Below are 27,594 nucleotides of genomic sequence, written 5' to 3'. Positions count from 1 at the left end.
CACAAGTATTTCTCCCCAGTCTGAGCTATTGTACGGAGGCTGATGATGACGATGCGGTCTGGAAGAGGTCGCATAAATATGCAGTTAAACAAGGGGAGTTAGATGCCGCACGTTCTTTACAGAAGCAGAAGATGGCAGCCGCAGGAGAAAAAGGAATTAGCTAACCGTCTGAATTATGAAACGCAGCCCCTCTTCCTCCGGGAAACCAATCCGGATCTAGATTCCAAGTCCAAGTCCGAGAACAATAAGAAGAGGCAGAGGGAAAATCGTCAACCACCATGGGAGATGATGATATGCTCCCCGGCGGCGGGCTGGCGGGCGGTTAGCGGTGGTGGGGCAGCATCACAGCCAGACACCATCTGTGCACACCACCTACCACAACACACAGCACTATCCCAAACCGCACCAGCCCCAATCCAGTCCTCAATAGACTGCGCCGTTGGATCGGGAGGAACAGAGCACCTGCAGGCTGCGGCACGCGAATAATCGTACCGAACAGCAAGCACAATCAAACCATGCCTGATCACACCCGTTCGTTACCTTGCTCTTTCTTGCTCTCCCCCCACCCACAAAAAAGAAAAAAAGAAAAAAAAAATCTCCATCCTGCCCAAATCAAACTGCTGTCATTCCATTCGATTCGTGGATCACCCGACGGTCTAGCTGGCGATTGGCCCAATGGCAGATTCCCAAGGCCAGTGGAGGGAGAGGGGCATAAGTCAATCGACTCATTAAACAGGATAAATCGGCGTACTATTCTGGTGAAGTTCCCCACCAAATATCACCTTGTCAGACAATTATTATAACATTTAGATCAACAGGGTCTTATCTCCCCGGCGATCTAAAAAATCGAGCAGACTTCCCATATGCAACAAGGACGGGAGCGAGAGAGGAATTCTGAACCAAGCTGCTGGTTTTAGCCGCCCAGTTATTCAATCTACTTATTTCTATTTCTCAATCTCTAAAGGCCGGAGCTGCTGCAGTGGAGTGAAGAGAAAGAAGAGGCTGGCGAAGATACTTCGATACTTCTCATACCTCTAACCATGCAACGCTGCCGAGTGCTCAAGGAAGGAGAAGTATTCCAACGGACTTTCCCTTTTTCTTTGCTCAAGCTTCTTTTAGTGAACGCCATGGATACTAATTGTCGTGTGTTTCAGCTTACTGCTAAGCCCTTCAGAATGTAGTCCACCGAGATTTCGCAGCGACCCTGGACCATCTGGATTCTTATTTTCTTATTTCTGAGAAGAGAGCTGGTATAGTTTCAAAGGATTTCACCGTACCACTGTGTGTATTGCAGCTCCTGATCAGCCCCATCGTCGAATCATCTCTTTTTTTCTTTCATTACCCCATTATCTCACTTCAATGTGATAACTATATGTTGAAACATTGATCTTGTATACGCCACTCAAAGATATATGTGAACAAATAATAAGTGCCTCCAAATTGATTTTGCCCACTGATTATAAACGTATTTGGCTAGCCTTCCTTGTGTTCTAGGGATTTATCTATTTATCGTGTTATAAGCAAATAAATAAAATCAAAATGAAGTAAAAACAAAGAGAATGAATTAGGCTACATATGTGACAGAAAAGGCTTCCTTCACCTGATGCTAGTTGATATTCATCGGATCCCCCAATGACCAAGACAATGTTGAGCTTCACTGGTGGTAGTCATTCAGGAATATTAGAAAATGCATCAACTTGTCAAATGTTAAAAGTTCACTTCTCTATAATTCAATAAATCCACTGACAACGTTTCATCCATGCATGTATAAATCCCCCATCTCCCCCTTCCTTAATCAGGCATGTATAAAGATTCTACGCACGGCTCATTTCACAAGTGAAATATCTTATTGAAGTGAAAGAGGAGAGAGAGACGGATCAAAATCGATGCTCTACCCTCAAATGCTCTTCCATGGCCCTGGATTTTTTAGAGGTAGTATTTCAATCTACCTACATGGAATCTCCCGCTTGTCAACGCGCAAATGAGAGAGGAGACATTTCTGAAGCCATGTCAGGATTCCTCCAGCAGCTCATCCGTGTTGTTTATTTCAAGAGAGTGATAGATTGAATCAGCATTTCTTGCTTCGGAGACGTTGTGCTCAAGTATCCAGACTATAAGCGTGGAATTTCTAAGGAGGTTGTGATATATATATATGATCGAGGTAGCTAGAGGGCTATGAGACCTCATGAAGCTTGAAATAGTCCTTTGTCATCCGGTTTCAATGCCTGGCTTCATCTTGCTAGAAGTTGAGGTCCTGCTGAAGCCTAGAGAGGGCTGGCTATGAGCTAATTAGAGTCCCTGTTGAAATGTCAAAAAGCCCCCAATGCTTGCACTAGTTAATGGTCTTGTGGTCTAGTGGTATGATTCTCGCTTCGGGTTTGCCCGATTAAGTGCACTTAATCTGATATGCGAGAGGCCCCGCGTTCGAGTCGCGGCAAGACCCTGTTTATATGATTTTCTTTTGGATTTTTTATTTTGAACCAGCGCAGCCGTACTCAGTATTCATTCAAAGCGCCCCTGCTAATTTTTACCATTTCATATAAATATGAAAAAAAGTGATTCTAGTCACGTTTCATTGCGGGTGTCTGGGTTACTCGGGGGCATATACATATATGGAGTGCCATGACATAAATGTTTTTGTCTATGGAAAGAAATAGGTTCAGAGCTAATGGTTATCCATGCTTTCTTTCCTGTATACTCTTCTGGGCAGGTTATATACGTGCTGGAGAAAACTTATTCTTCTTCATTTTGTTTACAGCTTGGTGAGAAGAAGGAAAGGTTGAATGAGATTTAGCAACGAAAATAAATGGAATTTTTTCTCTCTCGAAGATGCGGAATATGAATTGATTGATTAACCTGGAGAATATGACGGCGGGGCGAGGGAAGGATCTTTTCTCTAGAACGTGATACATCACTACCACTCTCCTGTGCCCTTTTACTGTATAACCTGTAAATTCCGAAAACGTCACACGTTAGCAAAACATGAAGCTACGGGATGAAGAAAAGCCACAAAGGCCAAGAACAAGCACAATGAAAGCAAAAACAAATGTGTACTAGATCAACCCTATGCATGATAGGATAGGACCAAGAAAATCAAGGTCATACCTTTTCCCGCAACGATCCCATCCATTGCGGCAAACTGACTCCCTGGTCAGCCCGATCCTCAACCAACATAGTTTGTGCCCATAGTCGCAATCCAGGCTCCCCTTCCTCCTTCACAACGTAAAGGTGGGGAACGATAATGCTACCAACACCACGAGACTGTTTATCGCGACTTTTCTGCACGACAGCACGCACCCTCTCGCTGAAATCGTTCTCAAGTTCCGGTAAGAATTGCTTCCCAACCTTCACCTGTGCTTTATCGGCAACGCCAAAAACATCCACAAGCAGCTGTGGAACAGCATCACGGCCGACCCAGAGGAATTGCGTCTGCCCGTCGTCGATGAGGTAGAGGCCATACGGCACGAGGCGCTCGGATGATAGGTTACAAGGTGGTGGCAGCGTGATTTCTCCGGTATTCTCGTCGGGCACACCAGCATTGTCGGGCATATCGTGAAGCGAGTATAGTTTCGGGTAGATGTACTGGGTCAGAAGAGGGAGTGGCAGTGTTGACAGAAGGCAAAGGGCAGCGGATCGCATATCCGTGGGAATCTGAGAAGATTTTCGGAGGCCGATCTATTTGGGCTTGGTTAGTTCATGATTCATGATAAGATGGCCGTGTAACGTGTTCTTACGTTTTTCATCAGTGCCAGGAATAGTACAGGCAATCCTCGTAAATTAGCGGGGAACTGCAACCCTCCACCACCAACACTTCCGCCTGCAAGTTCCTTTCTATATGTTGACAATAGCTCTACAATTTTGGATTGAAGTGCATCCCGGGCTTGTTCAAGGCCGTTGCCGAGAGTACGTTCAACTGCTTTATGACTGAAGTAGGTGACAATTGCTGACTGATCTGCCGAAGCATAGACATCTGCGAGAGACTGTGTCGTAGGCAGGGCCAATGTTATGACTCTAATTCTTCGTTCTCCATTGCAAGTGGTATGAAGCACAGCCGTCTGCAAGCAAATCACTGGCTTCGTGACGGTTTCATCGATGGCGACCTCCACAACGTATGCTTGGTCACGGGGAAATGCCGGGAAAGCACAGAGATCCGAGCTCCTATTGAAGAAATTGCCGTAAAACGTGCTCATTCTCAAACCAGTCGTGGCACGCACACGCAAGACAGCTTCCAGGCCGATTTCTGCCGAAAGATAATCCGAGAACTCTTTGGCGAATTTGATTGCATCTTCGCTTCGGGCCGCATTCCAACCAGGGTAGAAGTAAGTTTGGCCGCCGGTATACCTGGGAAGATTGCTAAGCGATGCCACATCCTGGTATTGAGAAGAAAACAGGAACATATCTACAGAAATCTGCTGCTTCGAACACTCGACAGCAAAGCTCTTGTAGAAGCTGTTACCGGTCTGAAGCAAAGAGCTCTCTTTACTGGTTCCAAGTGCTTTCTTATCCTCTCTCAGTTCAAGACTTCCGAAACCAATATTAGGAAGTGATGCTGTCAATACCGTTATCTTTCCACCAACAGGCCCTATTAGTTTATGACCAGCTCGAAGGGCAGAACCCATGCATGAACCATTGTTTTGCGTATTTTGGAACATTTCCTGCAGTTTATCCAGGAACAGCTCGATGTTTTCGCGGCATTCTGTGAGAGTGACTAACAAATCTCCAGGAATAGGCAGGAAAGGCTCGTCCAAATCGCTGACAACCAACATGCCTGGGTCTGAATTTTCCGAGCCATCTCTTGGTATAGTGAAGTAATGGAGACTAGAATCCACAGCAACAAAACCAAGCCTGGTTCGACGATCTGCGTTTGGTATTCTATCAAGGCTTTCGCGGATGCAACGCGCGCTGGTGGCCAGGAGCCCGCTGGTGACGGATGCGAAACTGACATCAATCAGGAACAAATAAACGAGAGGCTGTGGCGGCCGGACCATATATTCTTGAGGCGCCACAAACTCCACAATAGCATGGTTAAGCTCCGGTCTCTGCCATCTGTCAAGGGCTTTTTGCGAGGCTGCGTCCCAGTCGAATGCTTGAGGAACGTCGTTGACAAGGTTGCACATGTTGCAACGCCAGCGATGACCGTGATCAAGAAACGTGACGAAGGGATTGATATAGGAACGGCATCGCCGGCATCGAGAAATTACTTGATCAGACACGATAGGGATCGGATCTTCAGCGTCATGCAGCGATGCATAAGGCTGGATAACCAAGGCAAATGGTAGACGAGACTTCTTCAAAAGAGAATGCGTGGTGGGCACAGCATTTAGAGTAGAGCGCACATATTTTGGAGGGCAATTCGCTGTTGGAGAAGGGGTGACACTGGTCTGGAACTGGTCAGCCCAAAACCTCGATCACATCTAAAGGATGTCAACTCACGTTGGGAGGCAAAACAATTGGTGGAGGGGGATAGTCTAGTTCAGCAACATTGAACGGCTGTGTTAGAAGATCCGTAGGATATAGCGTATTGAGCGGGACACTTCTTTGAACTGGCATCTGCTGTCCTGCTGGCTGACCACCCATACTCATCTGACCCATTTGTTGGGTTACTTGACCCATATTGACAGGCTGAGACGGATAGGGATCGACTGGAGCTTGATATCCCCCAACGGCTACTGGTTCCGGCTGGCCAGCCATTTGAGGAGCAGTTTGGACTGGCTCCGTCCCATAAACAGTTTGCGGATAACCCTGCGGTTGTTGAGGGGCAGGATACCCGCCGTACGCCCCACCGCCTTGTAACTGACCCCCCAAGGCAGCGTTTGGACCAGCTCCAAACTCATAAGCCTGGCCGGCGTATGCTCGTTTCTTTTTACCACCATGAGGAATTTGCCCATGGGTCAGCGCATCGGCCTGAGCTGGAGAGTCTGCGCTTCCGCGTTGTTCCTCAGCGTATTGTTGTGGTTGACTATACTCATCTTGGGGGTGGCCTCCAGGAGGAAAGCCTCCCTGTGGTGCCGCCATCGCGAACGTAGAAACCGGTTCCGGAGGTTACAAAAAGTCCGCGAATATGCCCAAATCCTTTTATGAGTAAAATTGGGGATGCAGGACGCGGAGATGAGGCTAGTTGGTTATCTCTGTCGTGTCAATTCCCCAAGCAATATTGTCCAGAAACGACAGGGGTTATGGGAGGATCTGGAGTTCTTACGGATTTTAAAATCAAATAGAAATGTGTACAGAACACATTGGCCCAGCAGGCACAAGGTAGAAGGTGTGGAGTTGAACGAACTGATGGGTTGGATGTGGTTTCAAAAGGTGCTTGAATCAAAGCAAGGGAGAGTTAGTGGTGGTGTGATGTACGGTGGCCTTAATTTGTGCTGTTTGGAGGGTTTGACAACCCCATTTTCTATAACTAGTAGGTGCACAAGAAGCATCGTCTTACTGGTATTTTGAAATTGGACATCCCAATTGTAGTGATTTTTTTATACTTTTTATTTGTTTCTTTATAGTTATTTTTTTCGAATTTTGTTTCGAAGGAGCATTGAAGTGGGTGCCAGGGCCTGGATTTACTTGCAGAAAAAAAATCACATGATCCCATATTTGTGCCATAAGCATCTCAGAAGAACTTGAAAACAAAGCAGTGCACGAATTGCGGTCAGATATGAAGGTAATTGGATTGGGAATGAAAGCAGCTATGAGGGGATGGAGTACTCAAGGGCAATGCATGACATGCAGATGATACTGCAATGTTTGATATTTTCCACCCTTGAGGACAGGTCTATGTTCATGGAGGCCCTGGAATCAGGATGAACTACTAGCTTGAATTCAGTCCACTGTGATGCAAATTCAGCATTTGAAGGGTCTTGACGGAAACTCGGGCAATGGACACAAAGAGGCATAAATTGAGACACAAATTATGGATATTGAACTGAAATGACCATAGAGCAGTGGTGAAGAATCTCAAAATGGCGTGCCATTCACTGTTTCACACCAGTACTGCGCACAATGCCTGAGGTATGGAAGGGAAAATACTGCTTATTCAATTAAGAGATGGTTTCTCCTTCAATGCCATTCCCAATTCTATGGCCTAGGACACCACTAATACGGATGGGCTTGTCGACTCTAGTTTCTACTGCCTGCGAAATAACCGCTTTGGCGTATTGCCTCAAAAGGATTTTGCGCATTGGCGAGTGGTATATGGTACAAGAACTGAAGAGGAAACATACCTGCAAGCATTAGACCGTACTGGTAGTGATAATATTTTGTGTTCAGATGCTGTTGTACAGTACAAGCTGGCAAAATTCCTAACTTCGACATTGCATCATCAAGAAAGATTCACCATCGAATAACGTGGTCAACTATGTCATACCCTAGTTACATCATCCCTCCCAGCAAGCCGAATGCTATTTAAATCCTATCTATAATAATGACATCGAACCCTTAAAAGCTAACCTTCGACTAGAGCTGGTTATCTCCTGTATCGTTTTGACCTTGCAATTTATCCATCTATCGCATACCACCCCCGTCGCCATGGTTTCTATATCTGATTCGGTCAAAAAGGACCACAAAGAGCTGGAGGCATTCCATAACCAGATAGTCAATGCTGATAATGATATTATCAAAACTAGGTTTCAAAACCAGTTTGTATGGGAGTTGGCTCGCCATTCTGCAGCTGAGGAGCTTCTGCTTTACCCAGCGTTGGAAAAACATTTAGCAGATGGTAAGGAGCGGGTAGAGAAGGATCGCGAGCGGCATCAGAAGGTAAGTGAAAGGAGGGATAATGCTTCAGAATCCCTAGCTATGTCACAAAGTAAGGACACCAAAGAATGCTAATACCAAGATAAAAAAAATTAGACCAAGGAGCAGCTTATGGAGTTCCAATCCATGAAGCCGACAGATGCAAACTTCGAGCCGACAGTCAACTCTCTCATGGACAATCTGTCCACGCATATGAGAGATGAGGAAGGAGACAATCTCCCCGCTCTTGAGAATGCTATCAGCAATGAGGATAGTGAAGAACTCTCCAAATCTTTCAAAAGAACAAAGATGTTCGTTCCAACACGCTTGCACCCTGCAGCACCCAACCAGCCTGCCTTTGAGAGCGTCATTGGATTCATGATGGCCCCAATTGATAAACTTGCGGATACCTTCCGCAGGATCCCTTAAAAAGAATGTCTTGTTTCCCGAGATCGATTGCGCAGCTGAGTGGATTAGCATTTTGGTCGTATATAGTAGCCACTCGAGAATGGAAGTTGGAAAATTGTTACTTTGGGCCCATTATTTCTTGATCTTCTGTGCATGTCGGAGGACGAAAAAAAACAGATGAAGGAGAAGCACAGGGAACCTAACAATTTCGGACTAGTTTTTATGCGAATTGTTTTGAAAAATCATCACTACCAAAATTGCAAATCAGCGGCTATTGCAGCTTCCTGGGTGCCGCGGATGAGCTCCGGCAACTATGAGCTGTATATATGTGACGTCATACATCCCAACCAACCAATATCCAGCGGTGATGCAGTGTTATGTACTTTCCATTAATAAGTTACATGTCGCATATACATATGTGCTGGCATTCCATATTCCGTGGCAGATTTTTCTCTCCATATGTTTGAACGTTTCCAGAACTATATGAAGACATGGTTAGCTCCTCTCAGCCAGGATGAACCAGGCAATGTCAAGATTTTTGTCCCCAATCTGCATAGAACAATAGCTTACAATCGGAATCACAAAATCCATTCTCCCTATCTACTGCTGGCAAATATATATATCCAGAAGTTTTCAAGTTCTTTCACAAAAATCAAAATATGGAGTCCGCCGTTCTCCCAGGGCGCCAATTCAGCGTCAAGGGTAAACTGGATATTGTCACCGTGGGCGGCAGAGTGTTGGGACTCTTTATGGAAGAAGCGATGGCCGAAGCTGGAGCAGACAGTGAGGCGTACAGCTTTAGTAAAGCGATTATCTGGAATATCACATATATTCCCAATCTCTATAGACAAACGAAAACCCTTTGGCTCTAGAATCTAATTCTACTTTGCCAACCTAGGTCCGTTACATCGGCCGTCTCCGAAGTCCTGACGCGGAGTTCCTAGCCACCCAAGATCTAGCCGGCCGTGAGCACGTCGGTTCCTTGCACTCCATCACCTCGACGTGCGACGTTCACCATAAGTGGAGTCGCGTCCCGCAACCGGCGCCTTGACTGCCTAGTGGGAACGGCCAGAATCTTCCGACCCACCAATGCTGTCGACTACTCGCCCGAAAATATGACAAAACCATGGATATCAAATTACTCGGGCCTCTTCATGACAGCGCAGGTGGTAGCAAGGCAGATGATGGAATATGAATGTGTCGACTTAATCATGCTGGCGGCAAGTATGAGCAGGCTTGTAACCATCAAGGGGCTTAACGCACCAGTGTATACCTCATCCAAGGCAGCGGCTATCCAACTAGAAGGGAGCCTGACAAGAGGACTAGAGTTAATTCATTGTGCCCAGGGCACATTCTGACATCAATGGTGGAATAAACGTTTGAGAGAAGGGTCTGAGGAGGACTTGGGAGTCGGAGAATCTGCTGGAACGGTTGGTAAACCGGTGTAGTCATTTTTTGTTGAGCGATGCCAGTAGACTCATGACGGGGCCCTCGTTGGTAATTGATGGGGATACACCGCTTGTTAGTTAGCCTTTCTCTCATTCTATTTTGTTTGCCGGCTTTCCATCATCCAATTTCCGTTCTTGAGCTGAATGATTTATGATTGGAAATTGGTGCGTCGCCGGCTTGGTGCGGTAGTAACGTTTTGGATGCTCAATATTTCCTCCCAGGATCAAGAACAATCACCCAATAGAAGCGTTGATAGATGCAGAAAATCCAAGTAAATAACAAGAACAAAACTGGTATCATTTCAAAAGAAAAGTAAAATCATATATCAAATAATGGCATAAACTCCAAATACGCCTTGCTCGATAGTCGACAATGATAACAAAAATAGTTGGAAATATGCATGTGAAGCGATGAGATGCAACGCAAGGACAATAAAGGGAAAAAAAACGGTGACAAGTTGTGGAGTCGAAATAATAGGAAGCAAAGAAATCAACTAAGTTGAAGACATCTGCCACCCTCCAAACATCCCTTCCAGCATCCCCGCACAAAGCTGACCATTTCTAACATAACAGCTCAGTCATCGGCGCTCTACGGCAATCAATCAGAGAGACCGGAATATCGCTTAAATCGCGTTCCTCATATTCTCCACTGTTTTCGCACCAACTCCTTTCAACTTCCCAAGCTCTGCTAAACTTCGTATCTGCACGATGTCGCTGGCGTTGTTTTCATGACTATCCTGGGCATACCGTGTATCCATTTCACATAGACAGTCAACGATGGCCTCGGCTTTCTTTATCCCAACGCCCCGCAACAGCTTTATCTGATCGACGTTCCTGGTATTTATTGTTGAAATAATGTGATGGGTGCGTGGGGTATGTTTCACATCGGTTGGCTCGTCAGCAGTAAAGCTTGTATCTTTTTTAGTTGGTGTTTGATATGGAAAGGGGACAGATGACGGCTTTCGAGATTTGCCATTATTAGGCGCCACAGGTCTTTTTGACGGCTGGGTATACGGATAGGCTGTTTCTTCATCACTGAATTGCTCATTCGGATCGGATGGTTGGGAGTCACTGACATCGCCAACATGATCTGCAGAATTGAAACTTTCATCTTTCGCATATCTCTTTCGCTTTTTTGGACGCTTCGTTTCCGCCCCTGCATCACAGTTCTCTGCTGCCATTGGGAACGACAGCGGCACCTGTCCCTTGCATATCACCAACTTCTCTTTCAATGCTTTTATTTTAGTGTCCAGTTTTTCATTGCAGGGGAAAAATGGTTGAGCCAACTGATACATTCTTAGAGCTGATGAATCCTCCCCTCTTGACTGGTGCTGCTTTCCCATCAAGAGGTAGGATAACCCTTCCGCTCTCGCGTCCGATTTCCCTTCAATCCTTTGCTCAAGTAACTCAAGTCGGCGTTGCACTTGCTCATTGAGTTCATTGTTAGAAGAATGGTCGCTGTCACGTTGCTTTCCAGCCTCATTCAAAGCTCGGGCGGCGAGAACTGCCTCAACCTTTCGTTCCACCATTTCTTCTATCTTTGCCGCAGATATGCCCTCCAGAGCATGTAAGCCGGCATCTACAGGCCGAAACACTTTCGATGGTCGTAATGTGTCGACACCACTTGCATCAGCTCTAAGTTTCAACGGCGATGATCGCCTCGAAGGGACAAACCGTTTGACGTTGGAAGGTGGCTTCGACTGTAGCTTGTCAGAGTACACAGAGAACGCCTTAACAGGTTTGGATTCTGCTGGTTTTGAGGAATCCGTCGCAGTCGGTAGTACTATATTTGCGTTGATCGAAGCCGTGAGAGGCCGTAAAGGTTGGCGGTGTATTACGGGCCCAGTTGTCCCGGATCCCCGAATGGTTGGCCGTGGCGGCCCCTTGAACATGGGCTCGTTTTCGATTTCTCGTACTTCTATCTTCTTCGTACGGTTCGCAAAGTTAAGCGAACTGAGCGTATCAAGATGATATGAGCGTATCGGAGCCAGATTCAAAATCATGATGGTTAGTCCATTATTTTGGCCCAAAGACAGTATTCTCGTCATTTTCGATTCACGGTAGGGGATTCGGGATTGCTTTTTGCTGATTGCTTCGACGCATTGAGCAAGCACAAATAGGCTTTTGTTTATACTAGCAGATTCTACCATGCGCTCCTTATCATTGTCAGTTCGACGATTATCTTCGGATCCAGCAAGATCAATGCATGACGCAAGGCTCACGCGGGTCTGCTCAGCAGTTGTAACAACCAGCTTGACGCAGAGGATTGCATGAGACCTCGATGAATGGGCGTTGAGCTATTATATTATCCCCTGTTAGTATGACTACTTTGGCGATATTTGTCTGGCTGATTTCTCCCACCTTCGTTGCTGACGTTGACCTATTCACATTGGCATGATCATACAACATCTCAAACTCTTTCAAGCTCGTGCATGGCCGTTCAGTCAGTCCAACTACTACAGTCTTTCCACCTGCATCCCGCAAGGGCAGACCCGCAGGCGTTCTCTTCTCTGGTGGCTCAAAAAGATCGAACACCTTGTCATTATATATCTCATAGTAGCTCATGACCACATCCACCTTAGTGGCGCCCTGGCTATCCCTTTCAACCTTACGACTGCGTCTATAAATGCCACTCAAGAGTCGTGGAATGACACCTCTATCCTGGAGACTTTTCCCGCCACGCATTGTATGTGTTTTGCCAGTTCCCGTAACCCCGTAAGCGAATATCGTCACATCAAAACCGTTGAAAAGATGCTTTATCGTTGGAGCAACTGAATATTTACTGCCGTTAGCTTCCCAACTTGAGCACTCCTCGTCCTCCTCCTCCAGGTTGCCACTGAGAAACACTAGGTTGCTTTCCGTAACCAAAAAAAAAAAAAAAAAAAAAAAAAAAAAAAAAAAAAAAAAAAAGGCAAGACAAGTCCCTTGAAGCGGAGAAACTAGAGGGGACAAAAACTCACCCTCGCCATCAAAAATCTCCTGCTGCGATACGTCCGGCCCGTACACCCCATTGAACTGAAAACTATATTCCTCCCCTTCATTCTTTGGATTTGGAATGCGCACCAGATTATCTCGATCCAGCGCTAGAGCCGCATTCGCCCCATCTTTCTGCCTTTTGCCCTTCAATGCCGTTGTTGTCGTCGATTTCCCATCACTTTTGGAAGAGCACAACTGCTGCTGCGGCAATGAAGCCGCTGGGGGCCGCGTATTCGCTATAGCAGGGATGGCCGTCGTTCCGGAGCGGACGATGATATCGCTTTCCTTCTCCGATTTGAGAAGGGGCCGGATTCGTGCGATGACGCGAACGCTCATGCCTACTCGATAGGGAACTTATCGAGGTGGTGGGGTGTGGAGGAACGCAATGGATGTGTTTGCTGGGACTCCACGAGAGCGTTCGGGAGTTCTGTCCGTCCGGTTTGGCTTCAAAATGGCCAATTTCGACGGCGAAAGGGAAAGGTGTACAGTAATATAGTAAACAAATGCAGGGGGAGACAGAAACCAAAACGGAAGCCACAGATATTGAAGCCGAGTTCTTTTCTTTAAAAAATATATATATCTCTTGAATCTCAACTTACGTGTGCCATTCACGCCGTGGTTGTGTTTATTTCACGTTCGAATGGCAGACAATAAACAACTAACCAACGGAAAACTCTGGGCTCGTCGACTGAAAAGGAAAAGAAAGAAAACCCAAACAAAAACAAGAAAATGAAATGAAAAAGAAGAAAAGAAAAGCAATTGCGTATACTTACCTTTGCTGCTGGGAGATCCTGTCTATCTGCTGGGAAAACCTTCCAAGGCCAAAAATACATTCGCGGGTGAGAGGAGAGAGAGGAACGTTGTGAAGAGCGTTCATTGGGTGTGTTGTCGGGGCAACGAGATCAGGAGAACAAATAGGGGGCTTTGTCTAACATCCCCAAGGGACGCTCCCCATCAAACTCCCCTCGATCCCGCAATCCAGCCGGCCTTGGACTCGAACAGCGCCATTACCGCTGAGGAATCGATCGATCCTACGGGTTTCTGAGATTCGTTGAACGTCTCCATGTGACTCTTGGAATGTGACTCTTGTAAATCCCTAAGCAACCCTTGGGATAGAATCCTTTGTTACCCGAAAAGCCGCAGTCTATCATTTATCGTTAATCAATGTCTCTATATAAGTCTATATACATCTACAAGAAGACCAACTGTTCGGATCGAAATATTGCAAAATAGAAGCGGGTGAGCAGTATAATTTGTGCACAACGCCAAGAACGCAGGAGAACGTCGAGAAAGTGGGAGAAGAGGGAATGCAATAATGAAGAACGATAATCATATGATAATCCGAGGGAGAAAGGAACAATGGACTGAAAGGAACGGAACAGGGAGCAAAAAGGGCTCATGTACTAAATAAAGCGGGCCCCTTGCGCTCACCAAACCATCAACTTTTCTTCTTTTTCTTTTCTTTTCTTACTTTTTTTCAAAACTTCGTCTTTAACTTCGAACCAGTCAACCTCAACCTAGCAAGAGCATAAAACACAGCCCCTCCAGCCATAACAATTCCCGAGAACAACTGCATCCGCCAGAACGTCGGTTGTTCAATGTTCCCCACAAGGGCACCGCCGATAGGGTTTCCCGTAAGGCTGGCTAAGGATGAGACAGCAAACATCACACCTGTGCGTATACCGATCTGGCGCACGTCGGAGATTTGCGCTACCAAGGCTGGGTTAAGGGAAACAAAGGCGCCGGAGGTAAAGCCGAAAAAAGCGGAAAACAGGAGAATGGGGATGTTGCCCCGGGCGGGCAGCCAGAGAGCCAGGACCATAATGACGTTCAGTACACTGGTTATTACCATGACATTGAAACGGCCGAAGACGTCGGCGGCATGGCCCGGCAGGATACGTCCGACCGTGCTATATATGGTCGCTTAGTTAATATCTAACCTGGATGGGCTGTTTTAAGGGAGTTTGTGAAGGGAGGCTCAAGAGGATTTTGCTCTAAGGTGTGGGGGAATGGGCCTACCTGGCTCCGTTCATGATTGAAACAAGATAACCTGCTAGACGTGGCGACATCCCATAGTATCGAGCAGTCGAGACGATAAATGTGAACGGTAAGAAGAGCCCGAAGAAGGATAGCCATGCGCCTGACGTGGTCAAGAGGAATGGCAGCTCTGTGAAGGGGGTCATGAAGTCCTTGAATTTGAACGGCTTTGGCTGAGGTGGTATCCTCGACTTTACCGTCAGATTTACAATGATGCATAAGCCCAGGATGAGAAAGGCGCAAATCCTCATAGTCCAGCCAAATCCCACCTGCGGAACTAGCTTCGCCACCATGATAGGATATATCACTCCACCGATGCTTGAGCCACTGGCAGCAATTCCAAACGCCAATGCCCGTCTCTTGAAAAACCAAGTTGTGATGCTATTGACACAAGGATAGAAAAGCGATCCAGCGCCAAGTGCACTGCAAATGCCCTGGGCCAGGAGGATTTGATAGTATTCGGTTGATATAGATGCCATCATCAGACCAAACACATGGAAAAATGATCCACCTATGAGCAAATATCGAGGCCCGTAGTTGTCGAATATTTTGCCGCAAAAGGGCGCCTACCCATGGAGTAAATGGTCAGTACGGTTTCTTTCAGGCTAATATTTGACATGGTTCAGGATGGTGCTTCTTTTCGACATACAACCAAAAACATCATGCATGTCTCAAGGGACGGAATCCAGGCGATAGTGCTAGGTGAATAGGCCTTCAGCTGGTTATTCTGGTAGTGATCCTGGAACACGCCGATGCCTAATATATACGTCAGATGGTGGTCGTGCGGACTTGTCTCTTGGGCCCAAAAAATATTTCAGAGAATGTAGACAAAAGTAAAGCATTTGGCTTACAAGTGATCCATCCGAAGCTCACAAACAAAGCACAGAACCCCCCGAAAACCACCGTCCATGCCTCAATTCCGCCGTCAGGAAACGAGCTTGGGTCCATCATGGGGTTTACGGGAGGGCGAGCCTCTGCCTCTTGTTTTTCTGGGTCCTCGTTCGCGGGGTGCTGTGTTGTTAAGGAATCCAAAGCATCGTGGCCGAGATTATCGGATCCTTTGCTCAATCTTCGTTCTGGAGGTGGCGAGCCCAGGACTTCAGTCAGGCTGGATTTCGATGATGAAGAACGTCCGTATGGCTTTTGTTCCCCATCTATCTTGGTTTTTTCGCTCCCGACACGACTATCTGCTTGTCGATTCTCGACGTCATTCTTCTCGTCGGTGGACGACATCCCGAGAAGCGTGAGAAGTATGTCCTCAGGGCGGAAACAGCTCTATGCCCCAGTGCCGTATGTATTGCACCAACGGATAACGAAATAGGAAGCTGTGAGTTTTCACAGGTTATTATAACGGGAAAATTAATCAGGCGCGGGCCGAGATGTTTCCTATGAGCTCCTAGCTCCTCGAATACAGTAAACTTGGGAAACTGAAACGCGATATGGAAGGTGCGGAGAGAGCATGAAGATTGCCAATGCTGGCGGGCAAATCTCGTAAAAACAGATATAATAGAAAAATATGAACAGATATCAATGAAATCATCGAAGCTAGCTCTATGGGACCGTATTTAAAGTTATGCCTGTGGGAGCTCGGAGGAAGCGAGAGCAAGCATCGAATGAAGCGAAACGGCATCAAACAGACTGGAAGTCTCGTCTGGACCCCCATCAGCACGGATCCGATTAATAATTGTTTGTTCGTTGACTTCTTCGTTCGCGTTAATGTTCCGTACGCTCATTTATAATGTCCGAAGCCGAGAGCGGGTCCTGCGGACTTAAGTCATAACCCCGGCATCGAGTGAGCCTGTGATAGCTTCAAGCGAACAGCTAAGACAAGGATACCATGACAGGAAATCGGCATCGTCCGTCTTATGGCTTCGGGGAGGGGAAAAAAAGTGATAAGCCGTTCCCCATATTCGAATTTTCAAACCGGGGAGTCAAGTAGCTTCATGCTTCATTCAAACGAGCGGAATTACCGCCGCCACACCCAGCCGGTTAAGCAGGGTCTTTAGCTATTGTGCTCACAATCATTCACATAGTTACCAAACTGGGTTGCGACAGAACCAAACCTGCACACGGGTGTCTTGAGGAGGGAGCTAGATAGCCACATATATGCCACACATGTCCAGAGCTGCGAGGTCAGGTCCGTGAGCGAATGGCCAAGCAAGCAAAACGCCCCAGCCAGTTAACTGGTTGAAACCTGGGTTTGGAGTTAGCACCCACTTGACCCTCACAAAACAAACCAGGGTGAGTGAAAGGGGCCAACTCACAGGGAAACAAACCTGCAACGGGGCGACGGAATGTGGCATCTGAGACTTCTCCAAATGACAAAGCAGTAGTACTGGACATTCGAGTACCGGACAGATGAACCCACGTTACCGCCCAGTCTCAATCAAGATTGTAATGAGGCCACAAGGCTCGAACACTGTGCCGCGCACTAGCATTTAGTTACTCACATAGTAGGGTTAACTAGCTAAATATGACTTCTCCAATCTGTCAACCCTTCAAGCCACAAAGCCAAGAGATAACAGCACGGATGGTCGGTGCTGGTTCGCCCCGTGCTCGTATCCTGGGTCGACGCCCAAGAGGTCTAGCCTGAGCTTGTCAACCACCAGCCGACTTGGGGTCTGTGCAGTTCAGTGTATGTCGTCATTAACGGGATGGGCCACCGGGAGCTGGCGGTCTATTCATATTTTCCGGAAACCAGCACATTCTGTCTTTTCGAGTCCTACGTCCTACACACTCATCTGCAGAAGATCCCCCCCACCGAAATGAAAAAGGAAAAATAGAAAAAAAGAAAGAGGGAAAGCAAAAACAACAGATCGTTCATTGTTCTGTTTCCCGCGCTGCATCTATGCTCCATGCATTAACAAGAAGAAGCTCCAACAATACTAGTTTAGTACTGCGGGGATTCAAAAACATATCAGGTTGGGGAATGCGCATATGCAGGGCAAATACACTATACTAATACTTCAACCCGCGAAACTGGCCTATCAATCAATGGAGCAGCAGTTGAAGATGAGTATGCTTACGATCTTATGTCTAGCAGGGTGCCGCTTGCTTATCTTCTGAACTGCAGCGGGCCTCTCGATGCCGGGAGTTCGTCTCTGTGGATGAACCATTGCAGATGGAACCTGATTGAGCTATAGCATCAATGACGGAACAATGGCCGTCCTCGTTGTCGATCGACGGCAAAAAAACAACTACGAAGATGTGTTTCCACGAAATCCATGAACTAGTTAATCAGTTAATCTTCACTGTTTTGTCAGCATATGTCAAGTTCTCTCATATGGATTCGAACAGAGGCACTGTATTTCTAATCCACCCATCCGGATATCTACTGAAATCTCTCCGACCTCGAATCTCACTTCCAGGGGTTCGCCCGCACCTGGACAAACTGGGACGATGACAACGGACCCCTGTGGAAAATCCGATTTGACAAAATGACGGTCAACATGCAAATGAGAAACTGAGGATGTCTTTCATGTTCGGCACAATGGCTTCGTGCGTTGCCAAAAATTAAGCCCTTTTCAATTTCAATGGCATTTGCATCATTCCGCATTCCAGTGCTCCCAGCACGCTTGATGACTGGATAGTTACCTGCCAGCCCGTGTTATACGATAAACTTGGGTGGACGCTTTGGCAGATGCTGGGCTTCAGGCAACGAACTGCAGCGCGACACAGCGATTTTCTGCTTTGATGGCCGCTCTCCCCTCCCCCCCCCCCCATTTTTTTTCTTCCCTCCCAGTCCACTTCACCATTTCTAGCGAACTGAACTACAATAGTAGAAACCTACGTGTTGAGGACCTCAACAGTGGCAGCAGTCAAATCTTCGTCTCCATCTGAGGAACTTTATCAGCTGTCTTAACTCACACAGACCGTTGGATGACTTATCTAGTTCATCTTCAACAGAAGGAGGCCTTCCGGGCTCTATTATGGCTGGGCAACAACTACATAGTAAATAGGTGAAGAGCTCTTAGCACACCCTAGAGCTAGATTTGGGATGGATATGACGTGCGGATGACGCCCGACCTATTCATTATGACATGTCCCTCTGAGATTGATCCTTTTATATCTACCCCTCGGTGTCAGGCCACCATGCCTTGCAATGCGTTTCTTGCAAATTTGATTGAATATCGGGAGCACTCGTGGAGCTTTCAAATGTCAGCGCCTTCGCTTTATACATACGCCTACCCCTCAAACAGTTGTTTCTACATACACATACATTGTTAAAGATGAAATAGAATGCTTTTCCCAATTCACCTTCCAACCTACCTTCTCTACTGGCTTGATCGCTTGTGCTCGACCTACTCTAAGGTCTGTATCAATTTTCCTTGGGCAACTACATCATTTTTCCGTGGCTTGAATGGTCTGATGCCGACCCAACCCCCTTAATTTTTGATTGTCATCAGAGCTGATGGTGACAGAATTTTTATAGTACTTTCAATCACGCTCCGCATTTCGTAACTTGATCAATCAGGACGAAAATTTCCAATAGCATCTAGAAACAGGGCGTTCGAGAGGTATAATGACAAAATCATGAACCCCACAAGGGTCAAGATGAACAGGTTCGACACCAAAGCCAGTTTACCAGGGAGTTTTAGCCCGACATTCCGTTGGCAAGGAGCTGGTGGTTTACCCTGCGCTCGAGAAACATGTTAAGAGTGGAAAGGAACGTGCTGATGGGGGTTGTAAAGAGCGTCACGCCGTATGTTCTCTATATCTCATAGGTCAATTACCCAGCCTATTCCCGATATGAGGGTGTTTGTTGACTATTTATAACCCAAACAGGTAAGAACCACAGCTCAAAGAAAATTCCAAGGCATGAAGACGACAGATCCAGACTTCATTCCTTCAATCAAGAACCTTGTGGCGGAGCTTTCCAGACACATTCAAGAGGAGGAGGAGGAGGATGGGGATCCTGTGTGACTTGAAGATGTACTGCAGGCCGAGGAAATTGAGAAGCTTGCTACCTCGCTTGGCAGAATGAAGGCATTTGTGCAGAGTTGTTCTCACCCAAGCGCACCGGACAAGCCACTGTGCGAAACTGTAGCTGGACTCCTGCCGACCCCCATTGACCATCTGGCGGACCTTTTCCGCGAGTTCCCTGGCGAGACGGCCAGCCCCGATTCATCGAGTAAGTGAGCTCTGCCTAAGGGCTGGGTTCGATTTTGTTCCTTTATGTCGTAACTAAAACACTATGTAACCTATTTTAATCTATTACTATTATTGACGCGTGTGGATGAGTAAAACATATTATCAATGACGCTTTCCTTGCGTCCTATTCCTTCGTGGCTAATCAATGACTTGTTCCTGGGTATGTTGTTAATAATTACTGCGTGGTCAAAGGTTGCTTAAGGACTCCCAGAAGTTGCATACTTAGCAATGTTATCCATAAATGTTTCTTGTTATGAGCGCCATGATCACAGAGAGTGGCGTGTGAAATACATTGACATAAGTAAAAAGCAAGTGATATGTAAGGAACTCGGCGTCCGAAGATAAAAAACATATATATATGTACACGGCCCAGATGAATAACAATAACAGAATATAGTAGCGAGCATTTTATTTTCGCTGGCTATCTCCAGTTTGGTGGAATTCGACTTTTCCGTCACGCATGACGCTTGCAAAGCTCTGACCAGATACCGCAGTCTTGGATATCAAATCATCCTTGGCCTTCGGAGCGGCCTCCGCTTCACCCGATTTCGCTGCTGCTTTGCGCACAGCCTCTTGAGTAACACCTGGCGGAGCATCGGCGATCTCGTTAACTTGCTGAGTAGTCAAGGCGTCGGCAATTCTTGAAGCGCGAGATTGTACCAGAATCGTAGCCGGTCCGTCAAATTGTAAGAATAACTAAAATGTGAAGTCAGAAAAATTGCTTTCCTTGATCCCGATGGTAGGAAATGCAGGCGTGCATCTGGACTCACTCGGTCGCCCAAAATGGTTCTCCAGGTCCATGTCCGAATTGTGTGCCATAGCTTCAATGAGGCCTTCCATGTGTCCGTATCAGACATATTCTTTATGAAATTTGAATCTGACAAACGCTGTCCTAACCCAATGCTGGGGATCTGGAACGGTAGAATGGTGGATTTAAACCGGTAGGGACGTGGCGAGGCAGCGGTGATAGTATATGCGACAACATTACTGAAAAGCACGTGTGTTAGACGGTAGAAAACCACAAAATAGTTCAACGTATATACATATGTACCTTGGATGAGAGATGTATTGTTCCCCTGCCTTCAATTCGACCGAATAGAACTGGCCGGTGCCAACGAGAGCTAGCAATCCGCGACCTGTTACCTCCGAATTACCCCAGTGTGACAAACTCTGTAATAATCAGCGCCAGCTTCCATACCAGGGAATGATGAGGGTATAGTACGTACTAGTTGCTTAGCGAGTTTCGGTATAATTCTCAAAGTGTGGCCTGTCCAAGCCAGCAAGGCTTTCTCCTGTGTGATCATCCAATCGACAGAACCATTCAATTCAACCACTGAGAACGTGGTACAGGCGGAGCGTGTTGATACCAAAGCAGTGATTGGGCTCGTGGAGGAAATCTGCAATTAAGCGGAGACATGAGAAGACGGGAGTGCGAAATGCTTGATGTTCTGCGAAAGTCCCACCTTTTGATATAGGAACGGGATCCTGAGTAAAGCCCGGCGACCTGGTTCTAAGAGACGTAAAGTCGAAACGACCTGCGGTACGGAAGTGTCAGTATAGCCCGTGGGTGATTTCCGTGATCAATGCGTACATTGTCTGCTTTTCCACTTAGTCCAACTAGAGTTCCGCGCCGTGTATATAGGTTCTGCGATGCGGAGAGTGTGACGGAGAGGAGAGAATACGGGGCACCGAGGACTTGGAACTTGGCATCTTTTAAACAGCATTAGCGCTTTTGCAACGTATCGGAGAGAAACATATTTCCATACCGGGAGATGAAGCCGAATTAGCTGTAGTCGAAGCGGGAAGATAACTACCATTGACGAGACCTGGCTCAGCGGACTGGAGCTGCTGGATATGTATCCAGCTCTGGTCAACACGGCGGGCGGGCTTTCGCCATACGCCTTTGCTCCGGATCAAAGGCCGGAAGGAATTCCTGATGGAATAGCTCATGACCTCGATATGAGCACATTCGCCAATCGCAGGAAGAGACAACCTACCAACATGTGGATAACGATGTCAATTGCCGTTGGTTTTGCGCCGGGAATTTGTGGTCGACTCTGGACAAGAATAGGTTGAAGCAAACAAGGCAAACAAGCTTCGGCCTTTTGGTGGGATGAGTTCGACTCACTCAACAACATCGCACGCCATTATTTAGCACCTCCTGCAAGGTTCTTGACGCTGGCTGCCTTTTGGGTATGTTTTCCTCTTAGCAAAGCGGGCGCAGTAATCAGGTATGTAACCCCTTATTTTGTGAACCTGAGGACCATGGTTGACCGATCTATGCCTAGCCCAGCATAATAAGGCCTTGCCGGCGATATAAAATCCTCCGACCAAGTCGCATGGGCGAGATGATATTCCAGCTGTAGCGGCTACTTCGGCAGTATTTTTCTACACACCTCCTCCCGACATGCTTTTCCGAGCGCTGCCTGTCCGCCGCTGCACAGCCCTGCCAACGAAATGTGGCGACGCCATTTTCAGCCTCCCGCACCCGTTGCGTCTTTCACGTACGCATTCCAGAGCGCCATTTCGTGTATTTAGTTCCAGAGGGAATGCCTTGGGAAAAGAAACTACGCAGGACCATTTTTCAGAAAGGAAGTCTCTCCCAGCTTCCCAATCTCTCGAAGCTCAGGCTCCCAAGGCTGCCAGCCAGAGGAACGATATTCGTCAGAACCCGCAAGATGGAGGCAATGCGATACCGAAACAGAAGGCGGAGTTTCTCAATGACTCTACAGTTAATATAAAAGAGCAACGGAAAGCGGACTGGGCTATTATGAAAGAAATGGCCAAGTATCTTTGGCCTAAGGTAGGAGAAGAAAAATCCCCAGGTACTCGCGGAGTTCACACTTATAAGAGGTCCCACAGGACGATCTAGGTACCAAAGCTCGAGTTGGCGCAGCACTCGCCCTCTTAGTTGGAGGAAAGGTGAACTATCATATTTCCTCTGGGATATCCTCCAGCAGGCTTACTCCTCTCTTAGATCCTCAATGTTCAAGTTCCCTTTTATTTTAAAAATATTGTCGACTCGATGAATATCGATTTTGCGACTCTCGGTGGCACTGCATTCACAGTTGCGGGGTCGATGATTATTGCTTGTACGTGGGAAGCGAATGCCTTGAAGAAATGCAAACAGTAAATTAACAAATTCAATCATTTTAGATGGCGCATCTAGAATTGGAGCAACGTTGTTCCAAGAGCTCCGGAATGCTGTTTTTGCAAGCGTTGCGCAGAAGACCATCAGAAGAGTTGCCCAAAATGTATTCGACCATCTGCTTCGGCTGGATTTGAATTTCCATTTAACCCGCCAAACCGGTGGTCTCACTCGAGCCATTGATAGAGGTACAAAAGGAATAAGTTTCCTTCTCACTTCAATGGTGTTCCATATATTCCCGACAGCGTTGGAAATATCCTTAGTTTGTGGTATCTTGGTATGTGTGCAGTCTTTCAAACAATATTTAGACACAAATATTCTAAGAAGTTCGTTATTTTTAAGTCCTACCAATATGGGCCAAAATTCGCGGCCATTACCGCAGCGACCATGGTAGCATATACCGCTTTTACAATCACGACGACTGCTTGGCGAACGAAATTTCGGAAACAAGCTAATGCAGCTGATAATAGAGGAGCCACTATAGCTGTCGACTCTTTAATCAACTACGAAGCCGTCAAGTACTTCAACAATGAGAGGTTCGAGGTTTCTAGATATGACAAGGCTTTGAAAGGGTATGAGGATGCGTCAATAAAGGTCACCACATCCTTGGCTCTGCTCAACTCGGGCCAGAATGTTATCTTTTCCGGTGCACTCGCTGGAATGATGTACCTAGCGGCAACCGGTGTTGCTGGCGGTCAATTGACTGTAGGGGATTTAGTCATGGTCAACCAACTCGTGTTCCAGCTCTCAGTGCCATTAAATTTCCTTGGATCCGTGTACCGGGAGTTGAGGCAGTCCTTGCTTGACATGGAAACGCTATTCAACCTTCAGAAAGTTAACATCACAGTCAAAGAAAAGCCAGATGCTAAGCCACTGCAGCTCACTCGCGGTGGTGAAATTAGATTTGAGAATGTCACATTTGGTTACCATCCCGATCGAGCGGTTTTAAAAGGCGTCAGCTTCACAATACCCCCAGGCCAGAAGTTTGCAATCGTTGGTCCCAGCGGCTGCGGGAAATCAACCATATTACGTCTCTTATTCCGGTTCTATGACGTGCAAGGAGGTCGGATTCTAGTTGATGGCCAAGACATTCGCGATCTGTCCTTGGATAGTTTGAGAAGGGCTATCGGTGTAGTTCCGCAAGACACTCCGCTTTTCAACAACACCATCGAACACAATCTCCGTTATGGTAGGGTAGATGCGACTGCCGAGGAGGTTCGGAACGCCGCACGCCGGGCCCACGTCCATGAGCTCATCGAGCGACTACCTGAGGGGTACGAGACACCAGTGGGAGAGCGTGGAATGATGATATCAGGAGGAGAAAAGCAGCGGCTGGCGGTTGCCCGACTCATCCTCAAGGACCCCCCTCTTTTATTTTTCGACGAAGCTGTCAGTATTTCTCGTTTCTGTTCTCCTCTAGGTTTTTGCTACAATGGACTTATCTCGGCTAACCTCTTCGGCAAAACAGACATCCGCTCTAGACACATACACGGAGCAAGCGTTGCTTCAAAACATCAACAGTATCCTGAAGGAAAAAGCACGAACGAGCGTCTTCATTGCTCATCGACTGCGTACTATCTATGACAGTGACCAAATTCTCGTGTTGAAGGACGGGAAGGTTGCGGAGAGCGGAGCGCATACTGAACTTCTGGGTATGGAAGGGGGCGTTTATGCAGAATTATGGAAAGGTATGTCGTATGAAGATCTTTTGGCTTGGCTGCATTTCAAAATTTTCTCATCGAGATTTTTTCTTCTTTCTTTTCTTCTCGTTTCATTCTATTTTTGCCCTACTGAAGTAGAACCCTATGCTGACCACTTTTGACCCTAAAACAAAACAATTACAGCCCAGGAAAGATCTCTCGCTCAGGACATCGACCTTGAAGTTGAGGAGATGGAGGCGGCGGTTGAGGAGCCAACCGACGAAGACCCAAGTAACCGGCCGAACCAACAGCCACCGTCGTCGCTGGCTTGAGGCACCCCTCACCACTCTCCCCACCATACGCCCAAAATGACAAGACAGGATGCTTGTTCAGATTACATATGTCCAAATAAGTATATAATTTTGATTCTTTAGCTGGTCAACTATATAGAAATGTAGCAAGAATACTTGGGACTTTGTACAGGTACGCATTGAAAATACACTCAGTAGTGACCCAATGTTGTTCGGCAAGAATGCCTCAACAGTGAACCAACATCGATTGAGCATGGGTTATCGGGTCAAATGATCCCACGGTAACATCATCATCCTCGTGGGAGTGGTCCGCTTAAGCACCTAGCCGCGCACAAAACGTAAGCCTGGAGCGGGGTGAGGACTTGGGGAGTTGAAATGCACAGTACAGAACCCAATGTAAAAAGGGCTTCATTGATGTGTTTTGATAAACAGTGCTATGAGCATACTATCGATGCCCAAACTGTCTTTCTGGCTGGGGGACGCCACAAACCTTGGGGGTTTATGCTTTCGTTTCGCTAACAGAAACATTGGCGCTTCCTGGTATCTGGCGTCTTTACCCCTGAATTGGGTCTTGTCCTTGGCTCGCACCAGACGGACGAACCTCCAACAACAAAAAAAAAAAAAAAGAAGAAAAAGAAAAAGGAATCCGAATATCTCATGCCAACCGCCCGCTTTGTGACTGTCTCGCCAGCAACTGTCAAAGCTCACCGCAGGTGCAACATCCGTAGATAGCCTGGGTTGCCTCCTGTGCGAGGAGCATGGCTCGTGGCCACAAGAACCCCAGATCACCAAGCCCTTGGTGCTTCTAGAAACAAAATAGTGATGTTTAGCTGCGACTAGCGACTTCAGAGTGGGACGGTCTGGCATTTCTGGTTTGCTCTGTGGCCCACTGTCCAGAGAATGGCGGGCCGGGGGATCGCTAGTTTCAAAAATTATCGTTCATTTCGTTCGTGTCCTTGGGTTCTCCTCTCTCCACCTTGATCCTTCAACCCAGTGCTCCGTAGGCTTTCCCTTCTGCTCCTGCGCCGATGCTTTGCGTGGAGTCTCTTCCCTCCAGCATACTGCATTTGTAGTAGTTTGTCACTCTCTATAGTTATTGTTTGCCTGCCTGCGTTTTATTCCCTTAAGTTCATTCATTCCTTTTAGACTGTTCGTGATTCTAGCTGCAACCAGACCTCAGCTGTGTGTCTCTTCATCCCTTTCTCCTCCAAACAGGTTCGTCCCACGTCCAATCCTTTCGGATATTGAATAGCATTGGTTTTGCGTTTGCGATACGTCGGCTCTGAGACACAAACCCATATCCATATAATACATGTAGTATTCCCCAACTGACTGGTGGGTTGCTAGGGCAGGGTCCTTATATTCATGCAATCACTGATCCACTGCCACTCATTAATAAATCAATTGAAACCGTCCTTTGATCCTTCGATTCTCCGCTTCGTCGATTTTTTTCCCTGCTTCGTTTCTGGTATTTCTGGAAGCGGGAAAGTTTTCTTGATAGGGCGGCTAAACAACTGAGGAGTGCTATTCAAACGATACCCTCCACTCACGGCAGAAAAAGTCTGAGACTGGGAAAGATCTTGGGTATATTTGTCCGAACGCAGGACAGGATATTCTGCCCCCGACGCATTGGTCGTTCTATATACATCGTCAGTCGACGCATCATTAGCGGTTCCTCTGTCGTCTGCTGCCAGCCTGAACATCGGAATACCAAACGGGAGGGCGTCTTTGCAACATACAGGAGGAAATCAATAGCTCTCTCTGCTGATTGAAAGTCAAGCTGGGCTTAAACGTCTTCGAGACAAGCCGGCTTTGACAAATACACGCAGTAGGATCTGAACGAAGAGAGGAAATCACATACACCGAATCTTCACCAAAAATGGGTCTTTTTGAGAAATTACATGCAAGTACGTGTATCTTTTTTTGTAATATTATTTTATCTTTCCCTATGCACTCCGTGGGGATGTATTACTGTGCGCCCTTTTTGCTTGTTCCACCCTTCTGGCATCATCTCTTTTAACATCTCCTTAGAACTAGAGCTCTACCGGCTCGAACAAAGATACGCCAGACGAAAACACCGCAGCACCCTCACCATGGGCGCCCAATACGTCGATGGTGAATATGTCTACACAAACAATACCGGAAGTGGTTATTCATCAGCCGCAACCTCGAGCTCAACAGTAGCTAAACACTCAACCGGCACGTCGTGGAGGCCGTCAGGGAACTGGGGCGGATTCGGTTCACAGGATCGTCGGAATCGATGATGCAAGACAAATCTTATTAAACTGAACAATATTTCACGAAAAACGACAAAGAAAAAAGAAAAAAAACCATGAATCCCACGTCCTCCGCCTCAATATGTGATATGTACAGCTGGCGTTTCTATCACTCTTATCTTCGTTTCTGAACCCGGAAAAACTCCAACCTCACAACCCGATAATATATACGGATGACTTGGAATTCTTGCCTCAAGCCACCTACTTTACATTTCGCGCATCGACTGCTCATGCCAATGACAATAGAGATAAAAACGACATAAAATGGTTAGACGTGTTTCTGTTGAGAATGTAAGCGGAGAGGAGCTATCTGGCTATGGTTCTGTATAACCCTGGGGGAAAAAATAAAGAACGATTTCCTTATCCGATACGGGTAGTTGTTCCGCAGAACATTTTTCGCGGTTCAAAGTCTACATTAAAGACGGGATGGGATGCCTATCTGATGCATCTCACACTGCGGTAGAATTACTT

General features: G+C 46.9%; 11 protein-coding genes and 1 non-coding gene across 12 annotated transcripts; 8 read left to right on the top strand and 4 right to left on the bottom strand.

Moving 5' to 3' along the window:
- Positions 1 to 102: 102 nt before the first annotated feature.
- Positions 103 to 486, top strand: HCBG_02697 (uncharacterized protein; the record flags this gene model as incomplete). Its single annotated transcript, XM_045429746.1, has 1 exon — positions 103 to 486. The coding sequence occupies one exon, from the start codon at positions 103 to 105 to the stop codon at positions 484 to 486; it is 384 nt and encodes a 127-aa protein (XP_045289641.1).
- A 1,855-nt stretch (positions 487 to 2,341) lies between these two features.
- Positions 2,342 to 2,443, top strand: HCBG_11016. The gene has a single exon. It is a non-coding gene; the product is annotated as a tRNA-Pro (tRNA).
- Positions 2,444 to 2,547: 104 nt separating this feature from the next.
- On the bottom strand, positions 2,548 to 6,233 carry HCBG_02696 (protein transporter sec24; the record flags this gene model as incomplete). The annotated part of the gene is made up of 4 exons (XM_045429745.1): positions 2,548 to 2,947; positions 3,106 to 3,675; positions 3,735 to 5,381; positions 5,434 to 6,233. 4 exons carry the CDS (start codon positions 6,013 to 6,015, stop codon positions 2,936 to 2,938), a joined length of 2,811 nt encoding a protein of 936 aa, XP_045289640.1.
- A 1,288-nt stretch (positions 6,234 to 7,521) lies between these two features.
- On the top strand, positions 7,522 to 8,157 carry HCBG_02695 (HHE domain-containing protein; the record flags this gene model as incomplete). Its single annotated transcript, XM_045429744.1, has 2 exons — positions 7,522 to 7,752; positions 7,846 to 8,157. 2 exons carry the CDS (start codon positions 7,522 to 7,524, stop codon positions 8,155 to 8,157), a joined length of 543 nt encoding a protein of 180 aa, XP_045289639.1.
- Positions 8,158 to 8,595: 438 nt separating this feature from the next.
- HCBG_02694 (oxidoreductase) lies at positions 8,596 to 9,494 on the top strand (the record flags this gene model as incomplete). Its single annotated transcript, XM_045429743.1, has 4 exons — positions 8,596 to 8,664; positions 8,764 to 8,919; positions 9,035 to 9,101; positions 9,196 to 9,494. The coding sequence occupies 4 exons, from the start codon at positions 8,596 to 8,598 to the stop codon at positions 9,492 to 9,494; spliced, it is 591 nt and encodes a 196-aa protein (XP_045289638.1).
- Positions 9,495 to 10,207: 713 nt separating this feature from the next.
- On the bottom strand, positions 10,208 to 12,896 carry HCBG_02693 (kinesin family protein; the record flags this gene model as incomplete). Its single annotated transcript, XM_045429742.1, has 3 exons — positions 10,208 to 11,881; positions 11,946 to 12,355; positions 12,545 to 12,896. The coding sequence occupies 3 exons, from the start codon at positions 12,894 to 12,896 to the stop codon at positions 10,208 to 10,210; spliced, it is 2,436 nt and encodes an 811-aa protein (XP_045289637.1).
- Positions 12,897 to 14,037: 1,141 nt separating this feature from the next.
- Positions 14,038 to 15,830, bottom strand: HCBG_02692 (monocarboxylate permease-like protein; the record flags this gene model as incomplete). Its single annotated transcript, XM_045429741.1, has 4 exons — positions 14,038 to 14,470; positions 14,580 to 15,163; positions 15,247 to 15,353; positions 15,449 to 15,830. The coding sequence occupies 4 exons, from the start codon at positions 15,828 to 15,830 to the stop codon at positions 14,038 to 14,040; spliced, it is 1,506 nt and encodes a 501-aa protein (XP_045289636.1).
- A 320-nt stretch (positions 15,831 to 16,150) lies between these two features.
- HCBG_02691 (uncharacterized protein) lies at positions 16,151 to 18,064 on the top strand (the record flags this gene model as incomplete). Its single annotated transcript, XM_045429740.1, has 5 exons — positions 16,151 to 16,303; positions 16,631 to 16,775; positions 17,065 to 17,232; positions 17,671 to 17,690; positions 17,966 to 18,064. 5 exons carry the CDS (start codon positions 16,151 to 16,153, stop codon positions 18,062 to 18,064), a joined length of 585 nt encoding a protein of 194 aa, XP_045289635.1.
- Positions 18,065 to 19,130: 1,066 nt separating this feature from the next.
- Positions 19,131 to 19,736, top strand: HCBG_02690 (hemerythrin HHE cation binding domain-containing protein; the record flags this gene model as incomplete). The annotated part of the gene is made up of 4 exons (XM_045429739.1): positions 19,131 to 19,145; positions 19,186 to 19,299; positions 19,383 to 19,514; positions 19,539 to 19,736. 4 exons carry the CDS (start codon positions 19,131 to 19,133, stop codon positions 19,734 to 19,736), a joined length of 459 nt encoding a protein of 152 aa, XP_045289634.1.
- A 203-nt stretch (positions 19,737 to 19,939) lies between these two features.
- Positions 19,940 to 21,698, bottom strand: HCBG_02689 (uncharacterized protein; the record flags this gene model as incomplete). Its single annotated transcript, XM_045429738.1, has 7 exons — positions 19,940 to 20,444; positions 20,519 to 20,735; positions 20,800 to 20,918; positions 20,975 to 21,145; positions 21,212 to 21,283; positions 21,340 to 21,458; positions 21,515 to 21,698. The coding sequence occupies 7 exons, from the start codon at positions 21,696 to 21,698 to the stop codon at positions 20,157 to 20,159; spliced, it is 1,170 nt and encodes a 389-aa protein (XP_045289633.1).
- A 457-nt stretch (positions 21,699 to 22,155) lies between these two features.
- On the top strand, positions 22,156 to 25,016 carry HCBG_02688 (iron-sulfur clusters transporter atm1; the record flags this gene model as incomplete). The annotated part of the gene is made up of 6 exons (XM_045429737.1): positions 22,156 to 22,551; positions 22,726 to 22,840; positions 22,905 to 23,173; positions 23,239 to 24,285; positions 24,365 to 24,584; positions 24,741 to 25,016. The coding sequence occupies 6 exons, from the start codon at positions 22,156 to 22,158 to the stop codon at positions 24,866 to 24,868; spliced, it is 2,175 nt and encodes a 724-aa protein (XP_045289632.1).
- Positions 25,017 to 25,842: 826 nt separating this feature from the next.
- HCBG_02687 (uncharacterized protein) lies at positions 25,843 to 27,318 on the top strand (the record flags this gene model as incomplete). The annotated part of the gene is made up of 3 exons (XM_045429736.1): positions 25,843 to 26,062; positions 26,200 to 26,754; positions 26,879 to 27,318. 2 exons carry the CDS (start codon positions 26,727 to 26,729, stop codon positions 27,109 to 27,111), a joined length of 261 nt encoding a protein of 86 aa, XP_045289631.1.
- Between the last annotated feature and the right edge of the window lie 276 nt (positions 27,319 to 27,594).

This window comes from Histoplasma capsulatum, assembly GCF_000150115.1.
Source record: "Histoplasma capsulatum G186AR genomic scaffold supercont2.3, whole genome shotgun sequence".
Lineage (NCBI taxonomy): Eukaryota > Fungi > Ascomycota > Eurotiomycetes > Onygenales > Ajellomycetaceae > Histoplasma > Histoplasma capsulatum.
The sequence above is the reverse complement of the archived record's forward strand: the minus strand, read 5'-3'. Positions and strand labels throughout refer to the sequence as shown.